Below are 26,161 nucleotides of genomic sequence, written 5' to 3' on the forward strand. Positions count from 1 at the left end.
TTATACCAGACATTGAGCAAGACACGTGGGAGTTTGACTTCTTGGATATGTAAAGTCTGGATTTACCGAGAAATTGTAATTATAGTTTTGCCACGATGACACACAGATGCTGTAGCTAATGTTGTGTCAGTGTTGCCATTAGAATATGCTCTCATTTTGAATAGTTCAATTTAGTACCTGGTATATCTAGGAAACATGCCTTTCAGGTGTGAGAGAGCAGGACTGAAATGCTGGAGAGATAGGCGTTTCGGCAGTCATGAAAAGATTTCCAAAGCTTATTGTAGCTTTGGAATAAGCTTGGTGCCAGGCAGATTTTTGCTGTTGGAGAGTGCGGAGGTGCTCCTGGATGCATAGGGGCAGCGGAGAGTGAAGGGTGGTTACGGTGGGCAGAGGGTCTGCTTTCAGAAAGGCATCTCATCATGTAGTGAGCTGAACTCCCTTTCCCCCCACCTTTGAACCTCTCCTTGTCGAAGGGGAACTCCAGCCCTGAGGAAAGTCCTCGGAGCAGGAGGAGAGTGAAGGCTGTGAAGGTGGCATGCGAGCGGCCTCCAGCCCGCAGCCACAGTAGCCAGAGTGTGACGCTAACAGGACTCTGGGCTGTTTCACTGCTTTTCTTAAGGATCCCTCAGGCAACCGAGAAATCCTCGAGCACGGGCTGTTTCACACCACGGGCAGTTGCTCTAGCAGAGCTGAGCTGTGACAGCCTCGGCAACCCACGCCAAGCTCCGCGGCCCAGGGATGAGGGTCTGGGGTGACCCTCAGATGGAGGGTGGGGAGGACAGCCCTGGAGCCTGCATGCTCCTTGTCGTTCTGGGGGGAGTGAGAAGGTGGAAGGTGCTGTTGGCGGAGTTGGAGGCTGGGGAAGTGAACCACTTTGCAATAAGCTCCTTGGCTCAGCGGCTAGGCTGAATAAAAGAGAAAGTCTCTCTGCTCGTCTTTTAAACCAATGTGGAGACCATTTCTGAGTGCTGGGTGGGAACACCAGACCACCCAGTAGCTGGAGAGGCTGACACCCAGGCCAAATCCCAGCAGCTGGGGCGGCAGGAGAGTGGGATTCCCGTAGTGCTTTTGGTTCTCCCATCTCTGTATCAGCCTCAGCATGCTCAGACAAGCTGTTTTACTCATCTGTCTGGGGAATTGCTGGGAAAACTTTGGAGGGCTGGTTTTGTTCTTTGTTTTGGGTGGATTGTGTCAGGTTTTTCTGCAGTTACAAACACCAGACCCTCCCTCTGCAGCTGGGAGAGTGTGACAGATGGATGTTTTGGGGCTGGACACTGAGTAGGGGTTTGTTTTATTTTGAGTTAAGTGCCTGGAGGGACTTAAAGGAGGTGTGAGTGAGTACAGAGGGAGCAAAGCAGTGAAGAATTAGGCCTGCTGTGGGCAGGCTTGGTACACACTTCCCCCGTCACGGGAACTCAGCCATCATCGACAGCAGCCACATTATTTTGGTTCTAGGCAGAGATCCTGCTAAATCGGGAGTGGGCTCAATCGCTCACCCTACTAAAGGTTCAGATGAACCCTGCATCCTGGGGTTAACTTTTTTGAATTGGATGGGTTTAGGATTCTGGTCCTAAGAGGTAAAAGTACAGCAAGTCACGTTGCCACCTCCACCCCTGCTCCCAGGAGGAGGATGCTCAGGTGACAGATTGCGAGAGCCACCGCAGGGCCGTTCTGCCTTGCTGCTGTTCTCTATGCCCATGCAGCAGGCACGAAAGAGTCCAGCAGTGATTCATCAGGAATCCTTGGATCTTGGCTGATACCAATCAATCCTGCTGGGCTGCTAAAATAGATATGGCCAGAGCATAAAATAACTAATAAAACCAAAATCCTCCATGGAAAATTCATTCTTCAGGCTATGAGGTTCCAGTTGCCATGCCAAAGAGAAGCTGAGAGGGGAAAGATTTGAGATTTGCTAGCCTGAAGAGGGGAGGGGGTATTATTGATCTCATCTCCCAAGTCTCTCCAATCTGTTCGTTTACTCCATTTCACTTAAAGGAGTCGCATCATGGTAACCTCAATATGTTATCTGATTTCTTTTTTGAATCAGCCTCTCAAAATTGTGCACTGGCTTGAACCTGCAGTAATAAACCAGCACTGTTATTCCCTCTTATCTCCGGCATGCATGTAATGCCTTTGCTGTGTGTACCCAATTCATTCTTGCAGACAGACAGCAAGGTGAAATTCAGAAAAAATTGCCTTCTCTGATCAAGGGTCTGGGACAGGCAGAGTTTTTACTCCATTCAAGAGCAGAGAGGGCATGGCGGGAAGGGATGCTGTGGTGTTGTTTCCACGTCAGGATGAGGCTCCAGACAGGTACTATGCCAGCTGTGGCCTACAAGACCAGGCAAGATCTTTCTAATGCTTGGCTTTGGCAAGCTGGAAGGTTCCCACGTAGCCGGAGGCTTGGCCTCCAGAAGTGAGCAAGGCAGACATGTGGGTCCTGGCGAGAGTGCAGGACATAAACCGTTAGTCAGGTAGGGCTGGGTGAGGAGTCTGGGTCTAGCCCTGAGCAGGAATTGATGAATAAGCCATATTGCACTCCGAGTAGCCTTGAGAGACACCGCAGAGAGCTTTGACTCACAGGAGTAAGCTGTGTGGGTATGTACATCATTACATCGGCGCGTGAGTGCAGGCTGGAGGGGCTTGTGTCACTTTAGCTGTACTAATTAGTTACAGTAGTAATTTCTGTGTTTAGACAAGCCTGAAATCAAGGGTTGCACTATCAACGTGCCAGAAATCCGAAGGCTGCTCTTAATTAGCATGTCTCAATGCGTGAAGGTTTTTATAAAATAAAGCCATACAGCTGTGATATTTGCCTGGACTTGTGTCTCCCAAGGTGGAAGAGCAGAAATTATTTGTGAGCTGAAATCACCAGCAAAAATATCGCCTGCAGGAGGAGAGAGAGAGGGGAGCTTCTGGCCGAATTTTAATATTCATTAGGCAATGCTTAAATATCTCTCCTGAATTATTTAAATGAAAGAGTCAGACTTTACACCTGGGAGTAGCTGTGTTGGTATCTGGGCTGTAGCCTACTCCCGCTGGAGTCAAGTGTGACAAGGTTTTTAAGGAATTTGGGTACGGCAAAAGTAGCACTTCTACTGTAGTCCCAGCTTACTCATATTCTCTTGACAGCCCTTTGAATGCTGCCACAGATCCGGGAAGCCCCTGCTGCTCCAGGAAAGCAGCTTTTCATGTGTATACTGCTGGGTTTCCCTCTCCAAACCCCATTTGGAATAATAAAGGGTGCTCTTTCCCCAGGGTTAGTGAGCCATCGAGTCAGCCACGTGAGACCAGTGGCCCCCAGGTCACGAAGGCAGTGCTTGGTACCAAAGTGGGGGGGGTCGAACCTACCTTGTTACCCGCTCAACAAGTCAACAATACCCAGCATGGCGGGGGGGGTGGGTGTGTGGAGGGCTGCCAAAGATAGAGTGTTTAACAGGCTCAATGTCTTCCCACTCTAGCAAGCCCAGGGTTGCATGACAGCATTGTTCTCCTAAGAAGATGGATAAAGCAAAGAAGGATTTGACAAATCCTCTGGATGGGAGCCCCAACCCTCCCAGTACCAGCAATGAGGCTTCATGCTGGGACTGCAGTCCGGGAAGGAGTTTGTTGCTTCCTGATAGCTGCAACCAGGGAGGAAAAAAATACTCAGCCTATAGGAAAAAGATGTTTTATGCTGACATCCTCACTCCAGGAGCCTCCAACATCTCGGTGGTAAGTGCAAAGAGCAACTCTTTTTCTACCACTGTCCTCCTAAAATAGAAAGACCCGTGGTACACCTGGTATGGAGAAATACAGCTTTGACCCTAGGTCTTAGCCTTTCATTTTGGTCAGAGGCCTTTGTGCAAGATCTTGACCCTTACAAAGTGAAGTCATACGGCTCTTCCTGATCACAGTCCTGCTGCCTTCCTCAGGGGTCAGTACCATCACTGTCACGATGCTGCTTGATTTTAGGATGCCAGCATGGCAGGGCATGTGGTGGTGACTGTAGATGATATTTGGAAGTAAAACGCTAATGACCGCTTGCCTAATCAGCCCCTGGGCCACATCTTCAGTTGACATCAGGCTGCATCCCCTGCCTCCCTGTGCATTGCACTGAAGGTTCCAGGTGTTTGGGCCTCTTTGAGCCTTTTTTGACCATTACTCAGTCTTAATTGTCCCTAAAGCTCTGGTAGAGTTGGTCTTACACTCACTTCCTCTCTGGACCTCTGTACCCCACCCTCCCACTGTGCTGCAACTGTGCTTTGTTATCTCTGACACTTCCCTCACATGCTGCCTTTCAGGATGTTTGTGCTGGCCCCCGTATGTACCACGCTTTGCTAAGACAGGCGGACCTTGAGCAGCACACCCCTAAAGGTAAATACGCCGAGGGGAAGTGTGATGCGGTGGAAAATGGGGCTGTAACTCTTATGGTTGCTTACAGTAACTAGGCTGATGTGTCCAGGTTAGTGCTCTGCTTTCATCCTCCTCTCAGTGCCAGGAATGGTGCCGACCTGCTTGGATATCCCATGAACAATGAGTTTCATCTAGAGGTGGAGCAAGTGATCTGTGTGGGTGATAAAACCGTGCTCCCTGTTCTCCTGGATATACCCCCCTTTGCTGCCTGCGGGAGTTTGGTCCCACAGGCCGTATTCCAAGAGAGCACTGCATTTGTATGCGTTATCATTGCGTATGGAGCGAGCAGCGCCCCTTTCCTGTGAAAACCTGGGACCTGCCTGCAAGAGCTGTATTCGGGATCTAGGTACCCGTAGCCAAAATCGTGGTCCTCTCTCACTTATTCATTCTGCATCCAGCTGTGCCCCACAGCAGCTTGTTCCCCCTAGGTGCCAGGGGTCTTTGTGTATACAGAGACCTGCTTACAAGAGCTTGTTGTATCGCAGATGCTCACATACAGGAACAGAGCATGGCTGAAAGGTTTGCCAGCACTCGTCTGGCCCCTCGAGCACTCTTGGGGGTATGGATCATAGGCTGGCGGCAGGTGGGGAGAAAGCATGCATGTGAGAGGATTTTAGTCTTAGAGAAAGACGCTAACTATATATACCACCTTCCTGTGCTTAGAAGTGACATTTATTTTCATGAGTGAGGACAAATGACTGCATCCTCAAGTGAATCTTGACAAGCTAGACTCATCCTTAACAAGTGGAGACAGATCTCTATTTATGATCTGCTGCTTCTTCAAGGGGGAAGAAGCTATCAAGCTGGAAATGTGAATGCAAATGAAACGCTAAGTATTGACATAAATAGTTGATAGTGCACAAAGTGCCATAATGGATGGTGCCATGGATTTCGCAACAGCGAAGTGACAAAATTGGAACAGCTGTGCTCCCTGACAACAAATATAAATCAGGGACATTCCGTAAAGACCCCGAGCAAGAGACGTGCATGTGGCTGAAAGAGCTGAAGTAAACCCTCTGCATTTGAGGGATTCCTTGAAATGATTGTAAGCATGCATGTTGGTATGGACAATGGAAGTGTTTAGGATGTGTATTCCAGGCATGGAGCCCTTGCTAAGAGGGGACTAGAGAGAGAAGAGCCAGTTCAGTGGCTATTTCCTTTAGTCCCAAAGCAGACAACTTCTGTGTGTCAGTGGCCATTTAAGAAGGACAAGGGAATGACCTCTTATAGGACCTTTTCTGTACCTGCTGGTCCTGAAACGTGTCTGGCTTCAGCATTATTGGCTGCTCTGCACAACCGCTTTGAAATCAAGGGGTCGCACCCATGACAAAAGCAGAAACACGTGGAGCAGGATGATGGACTGGGTCCAGAGTTTGACATCCAAAATACCTGCTTATGAGCCAGAACCTTAAGTTGCTTCTTGGCAAAGTGTGAAAGTTCATCAAACGAAAAGCTCTCGCTCCACTAAAATCTATTTTTAGCTCCGTGCTTAGCTCTGTCTAGGGAATAGTGCTTTTTAAAGCTTGCATGCAATTACTTAATTTAGGTTAAGCTTCAAATTCCCAGTTTGCTGGTGTTCTATTATTTGCAGCTTGTTTAGCAATATAAACAGTTTAGTTTATTTATGGGGTAAATGACATGTTTTAATTTCAGCCAGTTTTTGGAAATGTATACTTTTTGCTTAGTCCAAATTTCCATTGAAAACATTTGGCCAAATCGTGAGATTGTTAGCTGTTTAACTCGATTTTTTCTCACACCACTGCTTGATGTGAGTGGGAGGTTCACTTCAGCAAAACCCGAGGAGAGGTTTGTCCCAAGTACGGCGTGAAAAGGGATTTCGGCACGTAAACCTGCGCGGCTTGTTCTCTCCTGCAGTCACCGTCTTGACCAAGTTCCTCCTGGCTGCCGCCGACTCTCAGTCTCAGGGCACGCCGGGGAGGCAGGGGAGTGCCCCCCGGTTCTGAGAGTGAGGGAAGCTGTGCACTAGAGACAGAAACTTGCCCACGATTGTGTAGAGAGTCTGTATCAAAGCTGGGAACAGAACAGAGCTCCTTAGAGCCAAGTCAGTGCCCTACCTCACGCATGAGGGTAATACTCAGTGGAGGCTGCTTCTGTGCCATCATTTTCATGTTGGAAAACCATAATGACGTATTGCAGCCGGGAAATGGTCTTCCTTTCTGTTCCCATTTGGTGTCTGCTTGATTTCTCTCACATATCTAGTGAAGTGACTTCTGCAGACAACCCAGGAGACAGCACACTCCTCCTGTGCGTGAGTGTAAAGCAGGGGGATGTCTGGTGGTTTCAGACACGTGTTTCTCTCTGTCTCTCAGTCACAACCTTCCAGGTGCCTGAGGACTTTGGAAGTGTCCTGGATAAGCAAGTGATTGGACCAACCACTGAGAACCTCATCAAATCAGATTTCCCAGTACAATCATTTAGTCCAAAAGTGCAGATTCCTTTCCAAAGGCTTCCAGGACAATGCCCTCGGAAGATTGAAGTGGAGAGGTAAGGAACTGGAAAGTGACTAGAGACATCATTATGGGATGGACACAGCAGATTAGGGTGTTGATTTTTTTGCTTTCATGACACGACATGTCAAAAATATTTAGGAAAATACTATCCCGTAAGGCAGTGGTCTCCAAAGCGGGGTGTACGCATTCAGGGGGTGCACAAGGCGACTCACTGGGATGCGTGAAGAAAATGGTTTTTGAAAAACAGTGTTTATTTAATCTTTTCTCATCCCTTTGTAATTTCTATTTTTGTGTATGCTTTATAATGTGCATAATATATTAGTACAGTAGTACTTGTATATAGTTTATAACTTGGACTGTTGTAGGTCCTTTCCAACTGAACTGTTTTATTCTACAAATGAAGAAGTAGTGTGCACAAACACATGTTTATTGATAGGGGTGCATGATCCAAAAGTGGAGTTGTAGGCGTGGGAGCCCTGTCAATGATATTTCCCCACCTGATTCAAAACAGGAGGAGACGGCTATATCTCACCTTTGATATTGCCCAGCTCTTAGCCAGCGAGGGGATAGACTCCAATCAGCTGATGCCCAGGCACCGTGATCCTGACAATATGCCAACTATTGAGGAGAAGAAAGATCCCATCTTTCCCATCTACCTGCCACTGAAGGTAAGAGAGTGTGTTTGCTGCTGGTGATCTCTCTCACTGCTTATACCGCAGGATGTTGCTGGGAATTGCAGGACACTTAGCCATCACTGATGCGCAAGCAGTAAAACAAGGAAATGCTCTGGAGCGGGTTTAGACCCTGAAGGATCTCTACAAGATGCTGAGCATCTTCTGCAGGGTGCCCACAGCTTCCATCAGAACGAATAGTCCTTGAGGGTGCTCCTGACCGTCACTTGTGTGTCCTCTGTGGACACACAGGTGCTGTCTCACGTTTCCTTCCGAATGCGGTAGTTGGCAGCACAGCTGTGTGAAACCTTTCCAGGTGGTGGTCCGTGCTCCCTAGGAAAGGGTTAGAGATACAGATGTGGCTGTTTGGGAGAGGACTGTTGTTCAAAGGTCAACACAGCTTTTGCACCTGGACTGTTCTTAATTTTTGTAGCCCATTTAGGAACTGCACGTTAATTTTTCTCTCATGAAATTTTGTATCAGGTATTTTCTTCTCTCTGAAGTAAGACTTCATTTCACTCATGTCCTGGCTTTTTAGATATTTGATAATGACGACTATGACTGTCGAACTCCAGAAGAGTGGATCTCGCTAGGACTGGAGCCAGGATCTCGTGATAGAAAGCCAGTGCCTGGAAAAGCCCTTTTGCCTACAGATGATGTACTTGGACACGGTAAAGCTTGAATGAGTTACTGCTCAAGTGAGGCAATGCTAACAGTTACAGGCCTGTTCAGCAGAAGGCAGCATGTGGATTCTGGTGAATACAGCTCTGAATAGCAGAAAAACAATATCTCACTCCGACCAGGCCCAGGCAGTCAGAGCAGGAGAACAGGGATCTCACCGACTGTCAGTCCTGTCCTGGACTGGCTGTTTTTTAAAAGTAGCCTCTGCCTTTTGCCCTCCTGTTTCTGTGCCTGGAAGTCAGTCTGGCCAACATCTTGCTTCATGACAATACCTTCATAAAGTTAGTTAGCTTGCACACAGTATGTTTTGCCTGGATTTCACTGCAAGTGCAGGATCAGAAGTCAAGTTCAGACTACAGTGAAAATCCAAGTAGTCAATCTGGGGCAAATTAAGTGATGTGGAGGTTATTTACCTGTCACTCGGACCCTTGCCAGTGAGAAGCATCACTAGGTACAGTGGGTACCTGTGGGTAATGAAGGATCCTGGATCAAGGGGTGAAGGAATTGGGAGGCAGAGGTGTCCCCAGGTACGAGCTGAAAGAGGATGGATTGAGGCCCATACGGGCCCCAGATATGAGGTTATGGCTGCAAAGAGTGAGTGGAAGTGCCTGAAGCAGGAGGTGGGATGATCGTCCACAGGGAACCCACAGAGGTAAGAGAAGGAAATGGAGTGCTCTGATGTGTGCAAACACTTGGAAATGCTAAGCTATATGACTTGGGTTCATTATGTAGTTGATCACAGCAGAAATATGAGATTGACCAAGATTCAAACTAGTAAATGGATTTGACTGTAGCATCACCACTCTGATCAGGAAACTCCGTTTGCTGTAGACTCCAGGAGAATGGACTAACCCTGTTTTAATTCTTGATTCCCTCAGAGGACCCCAAAAGCCAAAATTTAATCTACAAGTGGATTGATGTTGGAGTTCTGGATTACAGCAAGGAGACAGAACTCTACTTGGTCCACAAAACAGATAAGAATGGGCTGGTGCGGGATGAAGAAGGGAGACCCATCCTCAATGGAGGAATAACTCCAGAAGGTTTGTTTCAAATAAGGCCTTTTAGGGCCTGGCATATACTCTGAGAGCCAGTTCGTTACCCACGCTGTTCCTAGGTAGACATGGGAAGGCTGTCAAGAAGTCTCCCTGTTACCACTCTTGAAATGTGTCTGTTTAACTGTCCGTGGAAACCTTCAGGGGAGAGAACTCCACACCTTAATTTGACAACCTGTTTGAGGCCTTTCCTTTGGAGATACCTTTTTCTCTGTCTTCCTGCCTTCAAGCAAAGTTAAATGAAGGTCTTTCTAGGCCAATGCCACTTTGAGGGGGGATGTGAACAGATTAAGATGAAGTACCCCTCTTGAAAGGTTTGAAGGTGCTGCTAATTCCATGCTCCTTATCTTTTGCTGTTCTCAGCTTTGGTCCCTCATTTTGCTCACCTCGTTTTGGTCACCTCGTTTTGCCGGCCGGCCTTTATTATCCATGCAGCTTCTTGTAAGCTTTCCTTTCCTTTCCCAGGAAGACCCCCATTGTTGTCATGTCAGTACTGGGTGCCACGAGTTTGCCTACTGTTTCTGGCCGAAGACCCCCAGGTGTTTGCACAGCGGGTAGTTTCTGCCCACCGCTTGCGGAAGAAGACAGAGGCACTGCTACTGTACCACCTGTATGTGGACTGCATGCCCAGAGATGGACTAAATAGCATCAGCGAGGAGAGCCTGCAGAGAATGAAGCTGTTGGCTATGCATACTCCCAAACTGAGGGAAGAGAAGAGGTAAAGCATCAAGTACATGTCTGGGGTCTCAGCCTTCCGTCCATTAGGGCTTCGTAGGGCTACAAAACAAGTGGCAATGGAGGCAGATCTTGAGCATCCGACTCACAGACCATGGATCTCATCTGCCTCCCAGCCTCTGTACGTGTGCACCACCCTCTTGCCCAGAGTGTCATGAGAAGTAGGTGGGAAAAGAGCCCCAGGGACACATGTGCAGGATGGGGGATCTGCCAGTCTTGCCAGATGAAGTAGGTGTCCTTCATACGCAGATCCATTGAGCCACGCTTACACCTGCAGTGAATTGGCCTTCCACAGCAGGAAGGTTGGACAGGAATGGCATGGTTGACCTTGCTGTCTCCCCGTGCGTTCAAGGAACAGATCAGTCATTGCTGAATTGGTCTGCCTACCACCAGCTGTCTCCAGAGAGTTGGCAGTTGCCTGCTGGTGACTTTTCTAACTATTAACAGCTGCTAAAACAAAGCAAAAGAAGATCTCCCAACAGAACAGGAGATCTCCACCTGGATAGAATTGAGTGTCTCTTTGAGATGCAGGTCATACCAGGAAGGTGTTTTAAGACTCCCTGGGCTGATGAATCATGAGCCATTGCTGGTGTCTCTGGGAGTGAGCCATGACTGATTGCCCTGCTCGCAGACAGGAAGGTGTGAAGGGCTGCATGGTCTGCCAGCCTAAACTAGAGAGTAGGAGAGTAATTAGTCTCTGTTTGTGAGCAGAAATACAGGCATAAAGAAAAGTACTCTGCCTGCTTGAGGTGAAGGATGATGATTTCCTAGGGCGAACACAGCAGGGTTTTGGCACTATAAGCATGTTCTGGCTGATGAGACTGATGCCAAGAGGTGTTCAAAAAGTTGGGAGGACAGCTCGGACGACCCAATTTTTCCAGAAGTGCCAGCTAGCTTCCCCAGTTGTTTTCTCTTCCCTCTGTAACACTTTGCCCCAGTGGAGACTTTGCTTTGATCTGAAAAGACCCTTGAGAAGGCTGCAGTCCTAGTCGTAGGCCCCCACATGCCTCAGTCATTAATTGTCCAGTTGGTAGCTTTGCTGGCTGCTTCGTTGTCTGCACAGCTCTCCTACTGCGTTCAGTAGCAGGTGAGCTGCTGGGTTAGCAAATCCAGGAGGGAGGGAGGGAGGGGTGGGTTCTGCAGTAATGCTACAGACATATTTCTGCTCACACACCATGGGTTATCATTGTCTGCACGTCTTGTAACAGGGTATTAGACCACATGTGCTGCCTGGAGAAAGAAGTGAGATTAGACTACGAACACACCATGAACAGGATCAGCTTTGATAGAGTCGTCACTTCCAAACCTCAGATGTTTTCTTATGTCACCCTGCCAGACAAAGAGGAGAAGAAAGTACCAGAGAAAGGTACGGGATACAGGGAAGGGGTTTGCATTCAGCGTGGTTATAGGGCCTCTTGTCTTTGGTAGGATTTATGCTTTGTTGTACAAACTGTCAGATTCATGTTAATGATTAGGGCTCATAAGGGGCAGCAGCAGGAGATTCCATGAGACTTTTGAGTATGTCTGCTCTTTTTTAGGGGATATTTGCATGTTCATGTTACCTCAGTATAAACACATTACTATCCATCAGCTAAGCAGTAAGTCTCCGAGTGTGCATTTAATGGCACCAAATGCACGGCAGTGCAATTAGCTTAAGGGCCTTCTGCTCTGCACTGTGCTGAGGCTGGCCACCCTCCATGCTGTGCTCAGCTGTGGCACACCTCGGGTGTGACAGAGGGCTCAGGCTCTTCTGCAGTCCTGAACCGGAGCAAAATGGCCACAGTAAAAGATGGGGGAGGGCGCGTTTTGTGCACTTCGATCTTCCAAAGGTTGGAATTCCTTGAGGTGGTTCACAAGTGGCCTTGAGGTGGTTCACAAATGGGCTTTCGCAGATGAGATGTCTCAGCTGTGCCTTGAAGCCTCAGTGGGAAGATTCTTCAAGTCCAGTGTTCTTTCTCATGGAAATTTCATGAACCAAAGCCTGGGGAAGGTCAGGCACTAAGACGGGAGGCTGCAGAAAGTCTCTGCTGCAAAGCAGAGACTCTCTTTCATCCCGCCTTCTGCTGAAACTGCTGAAACATGATAAGGCCTGTGCATCAGTGGAGAGTCCTTTTGACAAGTGCTGTCCCAAAGAGAGCTGTACTCTTTGTCTAAAACAGAAGCTGGGGTGGCTGTTGCAGGCAATAACGTGTTCTTTTTTTCGGTGCTAGGGCTCATCAGGATCCCAGACTATCCCTTTCATGAACGACAAACAGATTTCAACTCTGTCTCACTCCTCACCAGTCCAGAAGTCATCCTTCTCCTCAGAGAGGTGCAAGATGGGTGCAACAAGGCAGCCACCATGTCTCTCTTTAACTCAGCCTTAGCCAAGCATGTCTGCTTGGAGGAGTTTGAACAGATCCAGACCCAGTCCTTCACTCAGGTGAGCAGGGGAAGCATGGGGGTGGAAACACATGGAGTAGCCAACAGGGCTGTCAGTGTGTATGAGACACATGCAGCAGCTACAGACTGATTCCCTGGAAATGGATGAGCTTTTGAAGTAGACATTGTGGGAGGGGCAGGCAGGAATTTGCATATGCATGTCACATTTGTTGGGCTGTGGGGAGAATGGGCTGAAAGCCATAGCCCCTAGTTAGCATCAGCCAATGCTGACCATCCTCATAGTCATGTGTTGGACACAAGTGGCCACATCAGGCTACAGCCTCTCTTTCCTCTTCCTGGTCTCCATGCAGATAACAGTCCTGACTGGCACTCAGAATTTCCTTTTTTCTTGTTTTTATTGCCCCATCCCTCCAGCTGCAAGGCACAAGAGCTTTGATTCCTCTTCCAGTACTCATGGGGGTAACGCTTTTCTACATTCTATGTTCTTTATGTACTCAATTAAATTACTCCGCTGCAATGCCAGCAGACAGACTAGGACAAAAATCCTCAGCTCTGAGGTAACTCACGCCAGCGGATCTCCGTGCCTTCTGAATGAGGGCAGCACGTTGCAGCCTGGATGTGGCCGCATGCAGCAGCTCGCGCAGGGTTACCCAGTAAATCGGTGGCAGAGGGTGTGTGCTGGTCCTTCTCAGTCCCATGCTGTTTCAGCTAGGCAGTGCTGTCATCCGCTCCGTGGCTGAGGCCGCTTTATTACGCACAAAAAGCAGCTGCCTGTGGAGCCAAAGTGACACTTGGTGGTATTTTAATAAATTAAAACACCGCAGACTGCTGCTGCCCTTGGCTTCTTCCCCTCTTTCTCCTCACTTGTCAAGGGAAGACAATATTTTGTCCTTTACTTGCTCATCATACTGTCTACACAACTTTTTGTGAGGGACCCTGACACGGGCAGCTCCAGGGATACTGCTCAGTAGAAAAGAGAACAAAAAGGAAACGCTGTGTATGAAAAGAAAGAATAGAGCACTCCCGCTTTTTCATATCAGGCTTTCTTTTTGTAAGTCTTTTGTCAGTGAAGGAGATGTATGCCCATGTTCAGACGCCACGTGTGTGTGTACAGGGATTTGAGAGCTACTGTTTAGCTCTGAGAGAACAGTTACCTTGCACAGCAGAGAAAGGTCCAGCAGACCCAGCTAGCAGCTAGCCTCGCCGCACTGCTTTCCCGTCAGCCCTTGGAGGATTACGCAGCTTGCTTTGTTTCTTTGCTGTAGGTTCAGATGTTTCTCAAGGATACTTGGATCAATACTCTAAAGACTGCAGTAGAGAGCAACCTGAGAGATGCCGGCAAAGGCTGGTACAACCTGGAACAGAGCCACTGGGATGTCTACCAGATGTCCAAACTGCGTAAGCTGATGGAGCGCATCAGATTCATCCTTCAGGACTCGCTGCGCTTTCTGGTCCAGAACTCGCTGATTGGCTTCACCCAGCTTTTGCTGGATGCTTGCCATGGTATCCTGAATTGCTCAGAGGACATGGAATGGGGAGATGACCTCATCAATAGTCCCTACAGGTAAGGAAGGGAGAGAAAAAAGGGTGGAAAGACTTAGTGCCATTGTTTTTCTAACTGCTGTCTTTGCAAGCTTTGCACTGCATGGGAGCTTTAGGCTGGGCTGTTCCCCCCAGTCTTCCTCTTGACACATTTACTTGGGTCTGGAAGAATGACACAACTGGTTAGTGGAGGCAGCCCATCAGAACCAAGGTCTGCTACTTCGACATACTGCTCTAAACATCACTTCTGGTGTTTTGGGGCGGCAAATAATTACTACTAGCTTTTTTTCTGGAGGCCAGGAAGAAGAATACCAGGAGGCATGGCTCCTTAATTCCATTCTTGGATTAAACCTCTGGAGTAAGATTTGGCCTGGGATCTCTAAAGAATACCAAATTCAGGTTGTCACGGTGCCTAGAGTTTTCTTCTGCTGGGTATTGATTTAAGGATTTCTGTCCTTCATGGTATTAAAAAAAAGAATGTTTAGAAATTGAAAATAGGAAGAAAAGAAAAAAAACCCTGCCACTCACATGAGGCCTTTTTACCTTGAAATCAGTGAAGTCTCAACACTGACTTCAGCTGATTCTGAGCCATGCAAGTAGCGTACAAGATTGGGAGATACTGCATATAACTTCTGGAAGGTGCGTTTTAGGAGTATATTGGAGATGTTGAATGCCTGGTTCAAAGAGCATCCACAATTTTTCTGTAAAGCATCTCCAATTCTCAACATAAGGTTATGACTTCTGGGGATCCTGGTATGTCACGGCTGACACTTCCTTTGCCTTGGTAGACAAGAGTTTCATGGGTAAATTCAGAATGCAGGGTTTCATACCTTCCTCTGCACGGGACAGTCTCTCCTCTCCTCCCCTCCCCTCCGCTGCCCTCTTTTAGTAACAGCACCAGAGGAATCTAGTTGGGTACCATTGTTTCAAAAAGCATCCATGTTCTTCCTTGTCTCTTCTCACTGCAGGCCTCAAAGGAATCCACTCTTTGTAACAGACCTTGTGCTAGACAGCAGTGGCATTCACTTCAGGCCTCCTGTGGAGAGCTTTGAGAGGTCCCTCATTTCTCTGTTCGACAAGGGAATCCTGGTGACTCACACTGTCCCACGGCTGGAGAAGGTGAACACTTCTGCACTGACAGTGATAGAGCTGTGCAAGTCTCCTCAGTGCACTGCAGCTTGCATAGACACCCCCAAGCTTGTACTGAGGGAGAGAGTTGCAGAAGTCGGTAGATGGGAATCCGGCTGAAGTAATTTTGGCACAGCACCGTGCTAACACAGTGCTATTCTGACAGGATTTCTTCAAGCTCTCCAATCCTGCAGCTATTTTATCTGGTTCCCATCTCTGCTTGGGTGCTGCTGGTTCTGTGGAGACATGGCCAAAGCAGCCTGGCTGCCTGAGGTGCATGGCAGCTGGTAAAAGCAGACGCATAAAGCAAAGAGCACCTTTTCCAGTGCTGGCAGTCTGGCGCAGATCCCTTCTGCGTATGCATCTGCTACTGCCCAAGACCTATCTCCCTACATCCTCCTTCTTGGGTGGGGGCAATGTAAAACTGATAAAACACTTCCTGACACCATGTAGACAGATGGACTGCATGACTTCCCAAAGGTGCCTCCAGTGGTCTCACCCTGAGGAGGCATGGTTAGCTCTGCTCGTCCTGAAAGCCCTCTCTCCTTCTCTTCCAGTGTGTGTTGGAGAATATGCCTGTCGCAGGCACGCCCTGGCTGGACTCAGTGGGCTTGCACGAACCAGAAGTGGCAAAACTACGTGAGGTTATGCGGTCTGCCGTTCAGAAGGCAGGGATCCCTCTCCGAGCCTACGCCAAGAGATACGAGAAGTTCTTAGAGCTAAATAACAATGACATCCCGTACTTCCTAAGGTAAGTGGCTTCCGACAAAGGCCTCTCTAACCCAAATGGCAAGCCTCTTCGGGAGCTGTTGTGTGGATGCGTGTGTGAATGCAGGACCTGTTCTGAGACCCCGACGGTGCTGAGGTGCCTCAGGTGTCCCTCAGAGGCACCCTTTGCCCATGGTCTGTGCTTTTAGAGGACATCGGTGGTGGTAGGGAGAATTTCTTCCTGCCTCTGACAGCAGTCACATTCCTGTCATGTTTGTAAGTGTAATTGGAGATATTAATGGCCCTAAAAATGACTCACCCTGTTTGAAAATCCAGTTAGCATACTTGACTCTGACCTCCTTCAAATAGCATGTGTTCAGGCTGATAACATTCTGTAGAAAGTAATGTTTTCTTTTGTTTCAACCTCATTGTTTTCATTGCCAAGAGTCTTTGCACCTATGCTGTCCTTTAGCCTCTAGTACTTTAATGGTCTTCTTCTTAGGGCTTATGTTTTCTCCAGACAGTGGGAATGAAGCCCTTTTTCTCTTTTGTTATTCCAGTTTAATAAACTTACATATCCCACCTGACAAATTCCTAAATCTTCCCAGAACACAGTGAAGTGCCTGCCCTCCCCGAAGGTGCCTCCCTGTTTACAGCAGTGCTTTCGTTTTACCTCTCCCTCTCCTCTTGCCTTATTACCTCTTTCATCTCTTTCTCCCACTCCTTTTCTGCAGCTAAAATTCTGTGCTCTTATTCCACTCCACACCTATTGTGCTCTAAAACCCATTGTGGATTCAATCTGTCCCTTCCCTTGCTCCCCAGAAACGTTCCTCAGCTACATATCAGTTCCATATCTTCTCATATGCACATTTTCTGAAACTGGGGTTCTGTCTACTCCGCTGCATGGGTGTACCTGCAGTGCAGGTAGGCACAGGGAGCCTGGCTTCCTCTGCTTGGCATTGGTCACCGTAGCAGTGAAAACACTGGAGCAGAGCCTTGGGTGCAGGCTGGTCACCCAATAGATGGATTTTGGATGGGATGTCTTTGCTACTGTAGCTTGCTGTGCTCAGTTCAAGTACCTTCTTGTACCTGACTGGGATACAAACACTCCTCGCTTCCTTTATAGGCTTTGTTGCCTCTGTAGGCAAAGTTACACTTCCTCTGTAACTTTGATTGTAAGGCCTAGAAGGCACTGGCACCTCCTCAGTCCGTGCTTGCAGAAAGTTGCGTGCGTTCAAATAGAGGCGTGTTTCAATAACAGTAAACGCTAATAATTTAATGTCTTCATCTTTTGGGCAGACACATCCAGATGTCCAACGAACAGCCTGGATGCTCCAACAATCTTAAGGTCTACATTACCTTTTTCTTTGGTGGTGTTTTTATTTACAGAGACTACGAAGAGCAATGTTCATCTGCCCAGGAGGTGAGGAGTATAGTAAACACCCACTTGTCTGCAAAGGAGAACCTGGACAACATCCTACCCAGCTCTATTGTCATTGGTCCCTTTCATGTCAGCGTAGAAGGTGTCAAGCAAAATCTGTCCAAAAAGTACAAAGCGCTTGCCACTTCCACATTGGACATACTGGCTAAAAACCTCCATTTGCGGGTGGAGAATGTAAGTTACCTGGTTCGATAGGTTATCTGTCAGTGTCTTGGCTTTCTGCTCTTGAAGTCGCTGTGTTTGTGAAATGGCCAAAAGACAGCAACTGAGGCCACATTAATGATGACATTTTAGAGACTTTGTTGGAATGGTTATTTAAAAAAAACAACTAGAGGGAAGATATGCAGACTTAACCAAATCAGGTATTAAATATACTTCATAAATTATGTGCCTGAAAGCTGCATCTCTTGAGATGAAATTCTTCAAGACCCTGCCATCTTATAAAAATGTGGAAAAGACCTGCCTAGTAGACAACTGGAAGGTCCTTCTCCTTGCTCTGGGAATGACTGGAATGTAGACAATTGCATGTGCCAGGGGGTTGTCTAAATCTGTATTATCATTTCAGCTCTATACCTGCGGTTCCTCTTCCTCTTTGTTTTGGCAGTCTCATTTCATTTAAGCTGAAATTAGATGGATGGAGAAAGACTGTGGAATGAAAAAGATGGAATAGGACTGTGTACTCATCACTTTAGACCACCTTCAGGGTGGGCAGTGGGTGGATCATGGCAGGTTTTCCAGTTTGCCCATTAGCAATTAATGACTTTTTGATGGTCTTTTGTTGGCTGTGTCCTCCTGCAGATCTGTGATGCATACGAAGCTGTCAGCTGCAAAATGCATGAGAAACCAAACAGTATCGAGGAGCTTGCTGAGCTGCGAGAGTGGATGAAGGGAGTCCCGGAGCAGCTGGCTGTGCAGGAGGTAGGGCATGCTCTCCTTATGGACAGGGGACACCAAGGGAAGCGAGGAGGAAATTTGTCAATGCAATGTGTGGTGTCTCAGAAGCAGAACTCCAGGGATTTTGCTTGGATGTCTTGTCTATGTGTGCAAGGCCATAAGATTCCTGGCTTTCTATTTTTGTAATTTCTAAGACTTGTATTTTTAAATACGTGTAACGAATTTATATATCTACACTAAACAAAATAGCAGTTAAAAGTCTTGCCTAAAGGACTTAGGTATGCTTTTTCTACCTTCATGATCCATTCTGCATGTGTGCACTGAATACCTGTCTTCTAAAAACCGATGTTTCCAAGAAATTTTTCTGCTATCAAATGCTCATATTGCTGTTAACATATTTCTTCCAATGGAACATTCTAGTGCCAAGTTATTTCAAAGTTATTTGGAGTGTAGGTTTTCTCCCAGCTGAACAAATGGGAAACAAAGGCATCAAGTGGTAAACAGAATTGTCCCTGCCAAGGAAAGAACCTTGAGGATAACCCAGAACATTCAATTTCTGGCCAGCACTTTATCCACTAAGTCACACTTCTTTTCATTCACATTGAACAGGCCGATGATGGCATGATCACTCGCAGACCAGGGGGCTGTAAATCCATTCCCACTGTTCACACAGCAGAGAAGCAGCCTACATCGCATTAAGCTTCTGTGACTTAACGCACTTCAAAGGCACCTCATGAAAATGAGGTATACACCAGAGAGTTGGAAGCAGTATGGTCTAAAGGTGTCTGGTTTTTTGTCTCTTTCTCTCACCCTGTGCAGGAACTGATTTGTGAAGTCATCGTAGATTACAAGGTCATGGAGGAATTCCTTTACAATCTTACCGAAGAAGATTTCAATGACAAGTGAGCACAAGGCATTTCTCCCACTGTCAGAATGGAACACTTTGCAGCAATTACCACTCTCTGTGCTTCAGGGGCTGTATGTCTATCAAGGGCTCCAGCAGAACTTTTAAGTGCCTCTCAGGCTCTATGAGCACTGAATTCTTGCAATGAAGCTTATAGAGAAGGAGTGTGGGTTCATCCTGCCTTCTGGCCTTAGGCAAGGCAAACTGGTAGCTATTAACCTGTTTAACATTTTAAAGCTTTTTTTGGTGTGGGGATTTTTTTTTTTTTTTTTTTTTGAGACATTTGCAAGGTCTCAAAGTGCACAGTTTCGTGAACACTCCCAGGGTTTGCTTAGGACTAGGAAGGAACATGAACCCCGTTTATTGTTACTGCGTTTCTTTTCCATGCAGTCTCCTCTTAATTTTATCCTTGGCTATGTTCAGGTTAGGGCCTGACTATGTCCCAGTAACAGAGTCAGCTCACAAACACAGCTACACAGCTTCTACAGTCAACTCTGCCCTTGAAGCACCTCTCACAGGACATGGACTTGGTTCAGTGTGCCTGCAACCTGAATCAGTCTCTGCAGAGCACTCCCAACCTAGAAACGTGGGATGATGTGCAGTGCAAAAACCCCACAGAAGTTGCAGGAAAGCATCTCAGCTCTAGGACAGCTTAGCAAGAACCAAGAAACCTTGCCTGAGCATGAGCAGCCACTCTGTCCAGCCTTTCCTGTATCTGCATTGCACTCCCCAGGGCACTCTGCCGAAGCCTTGCTAGCCAGGGCTTCGCTGTATCTGGGTTACCCTGGCCCCTCGCTGCCCTGCTTAAAGGAGACAGGCTTTTTCAGTAGCCCTGAAAAGCCACAAGCCAAGACTCTGACCCCTTTTTTTTTTTTTTTTCCAGTTCCTTGTGAATACATTCAAACACAGACATTCCCTCTGGATGACAACTGTTATTTTGCTGTATCCAAGCTTTTCAGCAGCATACTGGATTTGTTCCTTTTAAAAAGGCCCTCCACTTCTCCCCAGCCCTCTCCATTTGAATAGCCTAGTCACAGGGACTGCATATCAACAAGAAAAGCTGAAAAAAACTGTTTTGTTGAAACCACATGTGTTTCTGTTGTTGTAAAGCTTCCTTGTTTGGTGGGAGTTGGCTTTCTCATTCTGTTATTTTCAGCATTTCAAACATATGCTCAAAAAGCTTCTCTTTCTCTCCTCTTTTTTTTTTTGGTTCTTGTTTTTTGGGTTTTTTTTGTTATACCATGTGAGTGCAGGTGGGCTGCAAGTTACTGGCCACTGAAAATAACTATGCAAGCTGAGTCCGTTCGGCTCCAGCACCGGGAGGATGAAGACAAATTTCGGAAAATCCAGGCCGTGGATCAGAATGGCTTTCAAGACAAACTGGAAGAGATGCAGGTATTAAACCACTGGCAGTGAACTGTCCAGAGAAGGGGTCTCTGAACCTCTTGTGGTCATCCAGGTCAACCCAACAATAGTAGGGTTTTGGAGCTGAGCTACCTCTGCTACCTGCTGAAACAGTTTGAATTTTATTTTTCACCAGAAACTCTTAAATGCAGAAAAAAACCCCAAACATATTGGAAAGGCTGTAATTAGTGACCTAGACTATCTTGGTTTGGAAATAGTCTCCCAAAGCAATAATACCCCAACACTGGATTAGAAAAACAAACAAAGAAAACCTGAAACAAACCAACAAAGCAAAACAGAGAAGTTATTAGAGAAGCTCTGGACGTGTGTGGTTAAACAACACTTAGAAACGAACCGAGTGACCCAGTGGAGCTCTCATTTTCACTTCACTAATTCCTTAACTAATGACAGTATAAATTCAGTAGTGAGAAATTTGGGCACAGACTCGTTGCTCCTACTCTTCAGGGATTAACTCTTGTCACAAAGATGAAAAGCAGGTGGTCATCACGTTTGCATTTTCAACCACCTCACCAGAGTGGTTATTGTTTCTCCTCACCCCTTTCACAGCAGTCTCAACAGACGTGGAATTGGATTAGGGGAGGTGAAATGGGAGCATAAAAATCTTGCCTTTGAATGTAATAAAGAGCACACCAGAAAGCTGAGATCTCCAAAGGCTTCAAAGCCACACCTCATGCCTGCATTTTCTCTTCCAGCTGACTGTAGGTGGATTTTCCATCCAGGCAGACGTTAACCAAGCCCATGAGTTGGCTAACAGAGCAAGGGAGGTCAGGAAGCAGCTGAAGGAGCTTCAGAATTTGGCCATTCTCTACAACAACAGGGAAAAGATCTTTGGGATGAAAGTTACCAATGTAAGTGTCAGGTCCTGTACCCACAGGACCCTAATCTTTGTTGAGCCTTCTAGGTGGTAGGTAGAGCAAATGAGATGCAGTTCCTTGGGAAGGAATCCTTCCTGCTCCCTCAGTTTACCTGATGAACTGCACTGCTCCCCCGTGCTGCAGGAAAGCTGACCCCAGGCGAATGTAAAAGGCTGTTCATGGGCCTGATATTGCCACTTCTGCAGGAGACTTTGGAAGCCCACGCTCAGAGCTGAGCGGCGTTAATGAGGAGGAAGGGGATGGGGAAGGTCCCGACGCAGCAGTTGGGATGCAGCGCTTTCTTTCGGGCTGTTACTGCAGTTACACAGGCGTGAATGCGGGTGGTTGCACAGCGGCGTGCGGGCAGCTGGCTGGGCTCGGAGCGCGTTTTGAGACAACCGTTTATACGGTCGCAAACGCTCATTTTGCCGGTAGCTGTTCAGCTGCCAATGAATCACTGTCATCCACGTCCAGCCTAGTCTGGCTGCGGAGGAGAAGTGGAATTCACGTGATCCTTTCCCACCTCTCAGTCTGTGGTTACTTCTCCTTCACTGTGAAGAGCCCTGTTTTGATATGATGTGCAGTGCGTGCTTTCGCTGACCGAGTGTGGACTGCCATCAAAATCTCCTCGTTCTGCAGCGGAACGTTTGTAGAGGCAGGTGGAGAGAGTGCTTTCCATGCCAGACACGTGGTGCCGGCACAGCTCCACTGGAGGCATTTTGGTGTAAAGCCCAGCTCTACCGGTTACTCTTCCCTTGGAATCTATATTGTGGTCCCAGGAGAAGGTAGTCTGATACATTTTCTTGAAGTCCATGTTTTCTCATGGCTTGCTTGAGATTCAAAAAAGAATTGTGCCTTTTCTAGCCTTTTGACATGCAAACTGTCATCCAGAGGAGAATACACTCGTTGCTTATGCTCGCGTTTTCTTTCTTTCCAAAGTATGGTAAGCTATCCAGGATGGTTAAGGACTTCCAGCCATACTATGACCTCTGGACTACAGTCTCAGACTGGATGCAGTGGCATGAGAGCTGGATGAATGATCCTCTTGTGGAAATTGAGGCTGAGCAGCTAGAAAATAATGTCAGTGACTCTTTTAAGACAATGCAGAGATGCGTGAAGCAGTTCAAGGATTCACCAGGTAGATATGCAGTCTGGGGAAAGGAAGTTGGTGCGTATCAGCATCTTGATGCGAGGCATGTCACACAATGCCCTGAGCAGGAGTTGTCCCGATGTCACATGGGTGTGGTGTGTGTATTAAAACCAACTGAGAAAATGTTATTTTCCACTTTTTTTCTGGAACTCTGGCAATTCATATCTAGATGCTAGTTTGCTGCTTGAAGTACCAGTTTGATACGGAAACAACTGGGCTGCAAATCGCCTTTATACCTAATTCCTAAGGCATTACTGAGACAAAAGCCACCCTCATCTGCTACAGTTAATATTTACTCATTTATGCAAAGTAAAATGATCCGGACTAGTCAAGAGAATTACTGTCTAGCCCAGCGGCTAGGCATGTGGGTTTAAGCCCTCAGGCAAGTCAGGCTGCAAAGGAACCTGAATCTGCGTCTTCCAGGTACTTGGCCAGTTGTATTTTCTCTGTTGGCCAATGAATTTAATGGAAAGACAGATCTTGATTTTGTTATGAATTGAATGGAATTGCAAAATCTGGAAATGGTCTGTGGAATGCAATAACCATTTTCCTTCCTGACTGAACGCGTATGAAGTTCAGACGATCGCATCCAGCCCTTGCAATTCACTCGAAGGACTTTTAATCGTGTCTCCTAGTAAAGCAAGAATTGGGACTTCATTTGTAGCTGAACTTCCCTTTCCATGATTCTCAGAGATGCACTGGTCATTCTTTAGAGCTAATTCTAAAATCTCCTGCCAGATGGCTTAGATTGAAATATATTTTGCAGTGGGAGATTTTTTGATTCATCCTTTTAAACTTGAACTCGCTCTTAAACAATGCCATGAATCAGCCCCAATGGAGGAGGTGATGAGTGGATGCGTGAGTAACTATGAATCATTATGGTAAACAGAAATACTAAGAATACCTGCTCATATTCATTGCAATATTCCCTGGCACCTGGTAAAATTCATGCTTCATCCTCGAGTCTGCCTTGTCTTTGCTGACCACCCAGCGGGGAGCGTGAGGTGGTCAGAGCCATGCTGTGAGTGTCCGTCTTCTAGGTAGGATGGCCTGAGCTGGGGTGGGAGATAGTACACAACCCAGTCTTCTTAAGGAAGTGAAGATTTTGGAATGATGACCAGAGCTTTTAAAATATTGACAGATGAGGCTTCATCACATTTGGGTCCATATTAAGGAATTAAATTTGTTTGCTTCTCATCTTCTGGTGAGCTCTAGGATAAGGCACGCTTCTGCTTAGCATGGACTTGCCTCTTACAGACTTGTAGCGCTAATAGGCAGCTCTGATTCTGGGAGTAGCCTTGAATCCTTGCTTAGTAGTCACATAGGGAGAGCCTTTGTGTCCTTATTGCTTCAACCTGCATTTTCCAGCACACTCTCCTTTTGCTTACCTACCCCATACCATGTGTCCACAAGCACAGCAGGCTTTAGACATCCAGGAAGTTCCTGAAGGCAACTTTCTCACACACTGTTGTTGCTGATGTTCTTCTGTTCTTCTCCCTGACAGCCTGCCAGGGTGTGGCAATGGAGTTTCAAGACAAGATTGAAGAATTCAGACTATACATCCCCTTAATTCAAGGGCTGCGCAATCCTGGGATGAGAAACCGGCACTGGGAGATGCTGTCAGAAGACATTAACATCGATATCATGCTAGAACCCGATCTGACAGTTGGTCGCTGCTTGGACATGAACCTGCTGGACCATATCGAGAGCATTACCAAAGTAGCTAAGATAGCTGGCAAGGAATACACCATTGAGAATGTAAGGATAGAGGGACTTGCTGCACCTTTGCTTGCTTCTCAGATACGTTTCTGTTGAGCAGGCACTCATTGCCTTGGGTGATGTTCCTGTTGTCCCAGAGCGTTAGACACGTTCTGCAGCACAGGTAAAAAGGCTGCTGCCCTAAGAAAGGGGAGCAGTGGCCACGCAACTGAGTTCACACACTAGAAGAAGTCATTTCGCCTTGCGCAGAATTTACAGTTGCAGCGGAACAGCGCTGCCGGATGGTTACGCTGAACCACTAGTGGGGTCTCACACCCCGGTGTGGGATTAATAACTCTTTAAGTTCAAATACATGGATTGTCTGCATCCTGCCATTCGAGCGTTATGTCAGAGCGGTTAGCTGTGACTGGAAACGGAGGTGGCAAATCCTTTACCGCAGTAAATGTGTGCAGGGACGACTTGCTGGCTCCGGAGGCGCCTAGGTTAGATAGTCTCTCAGCTTCAGTTCACCAGTCGGATGTGACCTAAGATGGTCTTGACTGAAAGTCATTACCTTCTGTCAGCTTTTGTTCCCTAAAATCTCAGGCGAGTTCCCAATGGATAGCTGCCCCTTTCACAAAGCCATCGTTAACCACAAACATTAATAGGCACTTTGCTGGAAACCTCTGTGCATCCAGTAGCATAAATGGGACTGGAGATGAAACTGCCCATTTTTATTCTCAGGGTGTTCCTTTCAGGACAGCGTGGAGGTGTTGAGGTCACGTGTAATGCAGAGGAAATGTGCCTTGGTTGAGTGTGTCACACATTCAATACACAGCTGCAGCTTCCAGTAGAATCCAAGAGCACAAATCTGTTACTTGCTAGTGGGGGACACTAAGAGAGTTGTGGAAGCTGGGCTCACATTTGCACAGGTTGTATCTGAAAATTAAATTATTTGTCGTCTTCCAGGCACTTAACAAGATGGAGAGTGAATGGAGATCAGTTTTATTTACTGTGATGCTTTACAAAGACACAGACACCTTTATTCTGAAAAACACTGATGAAGCTTCTCAGCTCCTAGATGATCACATTGTCATGATTCAGAGCATGTCCTTCTCACCGTTCAAGAAACCTTTTGAGGAAAGGATGAACACATGGGAGAATAAGCTGAAGATGGCTCAGGTATTGGTTTCTTACTGGCACACGTGGTGAAGGCCAGAAGCTGGGCTGGGCTGCCATGCTTGGGCATGGACGCTGTGTAGTTGCTGCTGGGGAAAAACTATCAGGAGAACATCAGCCTTTAGGGAGGAAGAGGGACTGTCAAGGCCCTCTGTGCCCTCTGACTGAGGGGATAAACTCAAAGCCTTATTCTGCCAGCAGCAGTGATGAAATTCCAGCTCTTTCACTGCCTATTGCAACACTGGTGGGGCCGGGACTCTCCTGTTGCTGTGAATAGTCCTACTGGCATTCCTAATTATATTATACTAAGTGGACCTTACAAATTCTTAGAGGCCCTGTGATATCCATGCTAATCATTCACATCTCGGTGTAGGAAAGCACATGGAAGACTGCTGGAAGAGCAGGATCTAGCACAGTGCCAGCACTTCTTCATCAGACTCAGCCAGCAGAATAGCATTGTGCTGCAGAAGAAAAATTCCAGTATAACTCTCTGTCTGGAGAACTCAGTGTAAATGCTGGTGTTTCATGCACAGCAGCACTGTTGTTTTCTGTTCTTCATAATTACCTTACCTGGTTTATTGGTGCTTACCATCTGGGTGTGCTTGGGCTGTCAGAGTGCTGGCTTTGTCTCACGAGGCTATAGAAGTGTCACCGTAAGCCCCAAGGCAGTGGGATATTCAGTTATTTACTGTGTGGTTTTGGCTGTGGTGATGTCCGTGTTTTCACCCTGCCCTTCCTACCCCTTCTTTCGATTGCACTCGTTCCTGTCACTAAAGGCCCAGGAATCCCCTCTGGGAAGCAGCTTATTGGGGGTAGCTGACAGAGTGTGGCAAGCACTGCTGTCTGTATGA

The 26,161-nt window shown here is 47.1% G+C and overlaps 1 protein-coding gene across 1 annotated transcript in view; it reads left to right on the forward strand.

Moving 5' to 3' along the window:
* Positions 1 to 3,623: 3,623 nt before the first annotated feature.
* The window catches only part of DNAH1 (dynein, axonemal, heavy chain 1), a gene marked incomplete at both ends in the record, with an annotated part of 56,518 nt that continues 33,980 nt past the window's right edge, over positions 3,624 to 26,161 (forward strand). The window contains 20 exons of the mRNA XM_010155069.1: positions 3,624 to 3,714; positions 4,284 to 4,356; positions 6,726 to 6,900; positions 7,378 to 7,534; positions 8,076 to 8,208; positions 9,097 to 9,258; positions 9,736 to 9,988; positions 11,214 to 11,371; positions 12,216 to 12,427; positions 13,653 to 13,951; positions 14,898 to 15,048; positions 15,615 to 15,808; positions 17,155 to 17,380; positions 18,005 to 18,124; positions 18,920 to 19,002; positions 20,258 to 20,399; positions 21,122 to 21,277; positions 22,223 to 22,421; positions 23,938 to 24,191; positions 25,101 to 25,313. Of these exons, the coding sequence (XP_010153371.1) occupies positions 3,624 to 3,714; positions 4,284 to 4,356; positions 6,726 to 6,900; positions 7,378 to 7,534; positions 8,076 to 8,208; positions 9,097 to 9,258; positions 9,736 to 9,988; positions 11,214 to 11,371; positions 12,216 to 12,427; positions 13,653 to 13,951; positions 14,898 to 15,048; positions 15,615 to 15,808; positions 17,155 to 17,380; positions 18,005 to 18,124; positions 18,920 to 19,002; positions 20,258 to 20,399; positions 21,122 to 21,277; positions 22,223 to 22,421; positions 23,938 to 24,191; positions 25,101 to 25,313 (3,451 nt within the window). The remainder of the gene's footprint in view (positions 3,715 to 4,283; positions 4,357 to 6,725; positions 6,901 to 7,377; positions 7,535 to 8,075; positions 8,209 to 9,096; positions 9,259 to 9,735; positions 9,989 to 11,213; positions 11,372 to 12,215; positions 12,428 to 13,652; positions 13,952 to 14,897; positions 15,049 to 15,614; positions 15,809 to 17,154; positions 17,381 to 18,004; positions 18,125 to 18,919; positions 19,003 to 20,257; positions 20,400 to 21,121; positions 21,278 to 22,222; positions 22,422 to 23,937; positions 24,192 to 25,100; positions 25,314 to 26,161) is intronic.

This window comes from Eurypyga helias, unplaced genomic scaffold (assembly GCF_000690775.1).
Source record: "Eurypyga helias isolate BGI_N326 unplaced genomic scaffold, ASM69077v1 scaffold41817, whole genome shotgun sequence".
Classification (NCBI taxonomy): Eukaryota; Metazoa; Chordata; class Aves; order Eurypygiformes; family Eurypygidae; genus Eurypyga; species Eurypyga helias.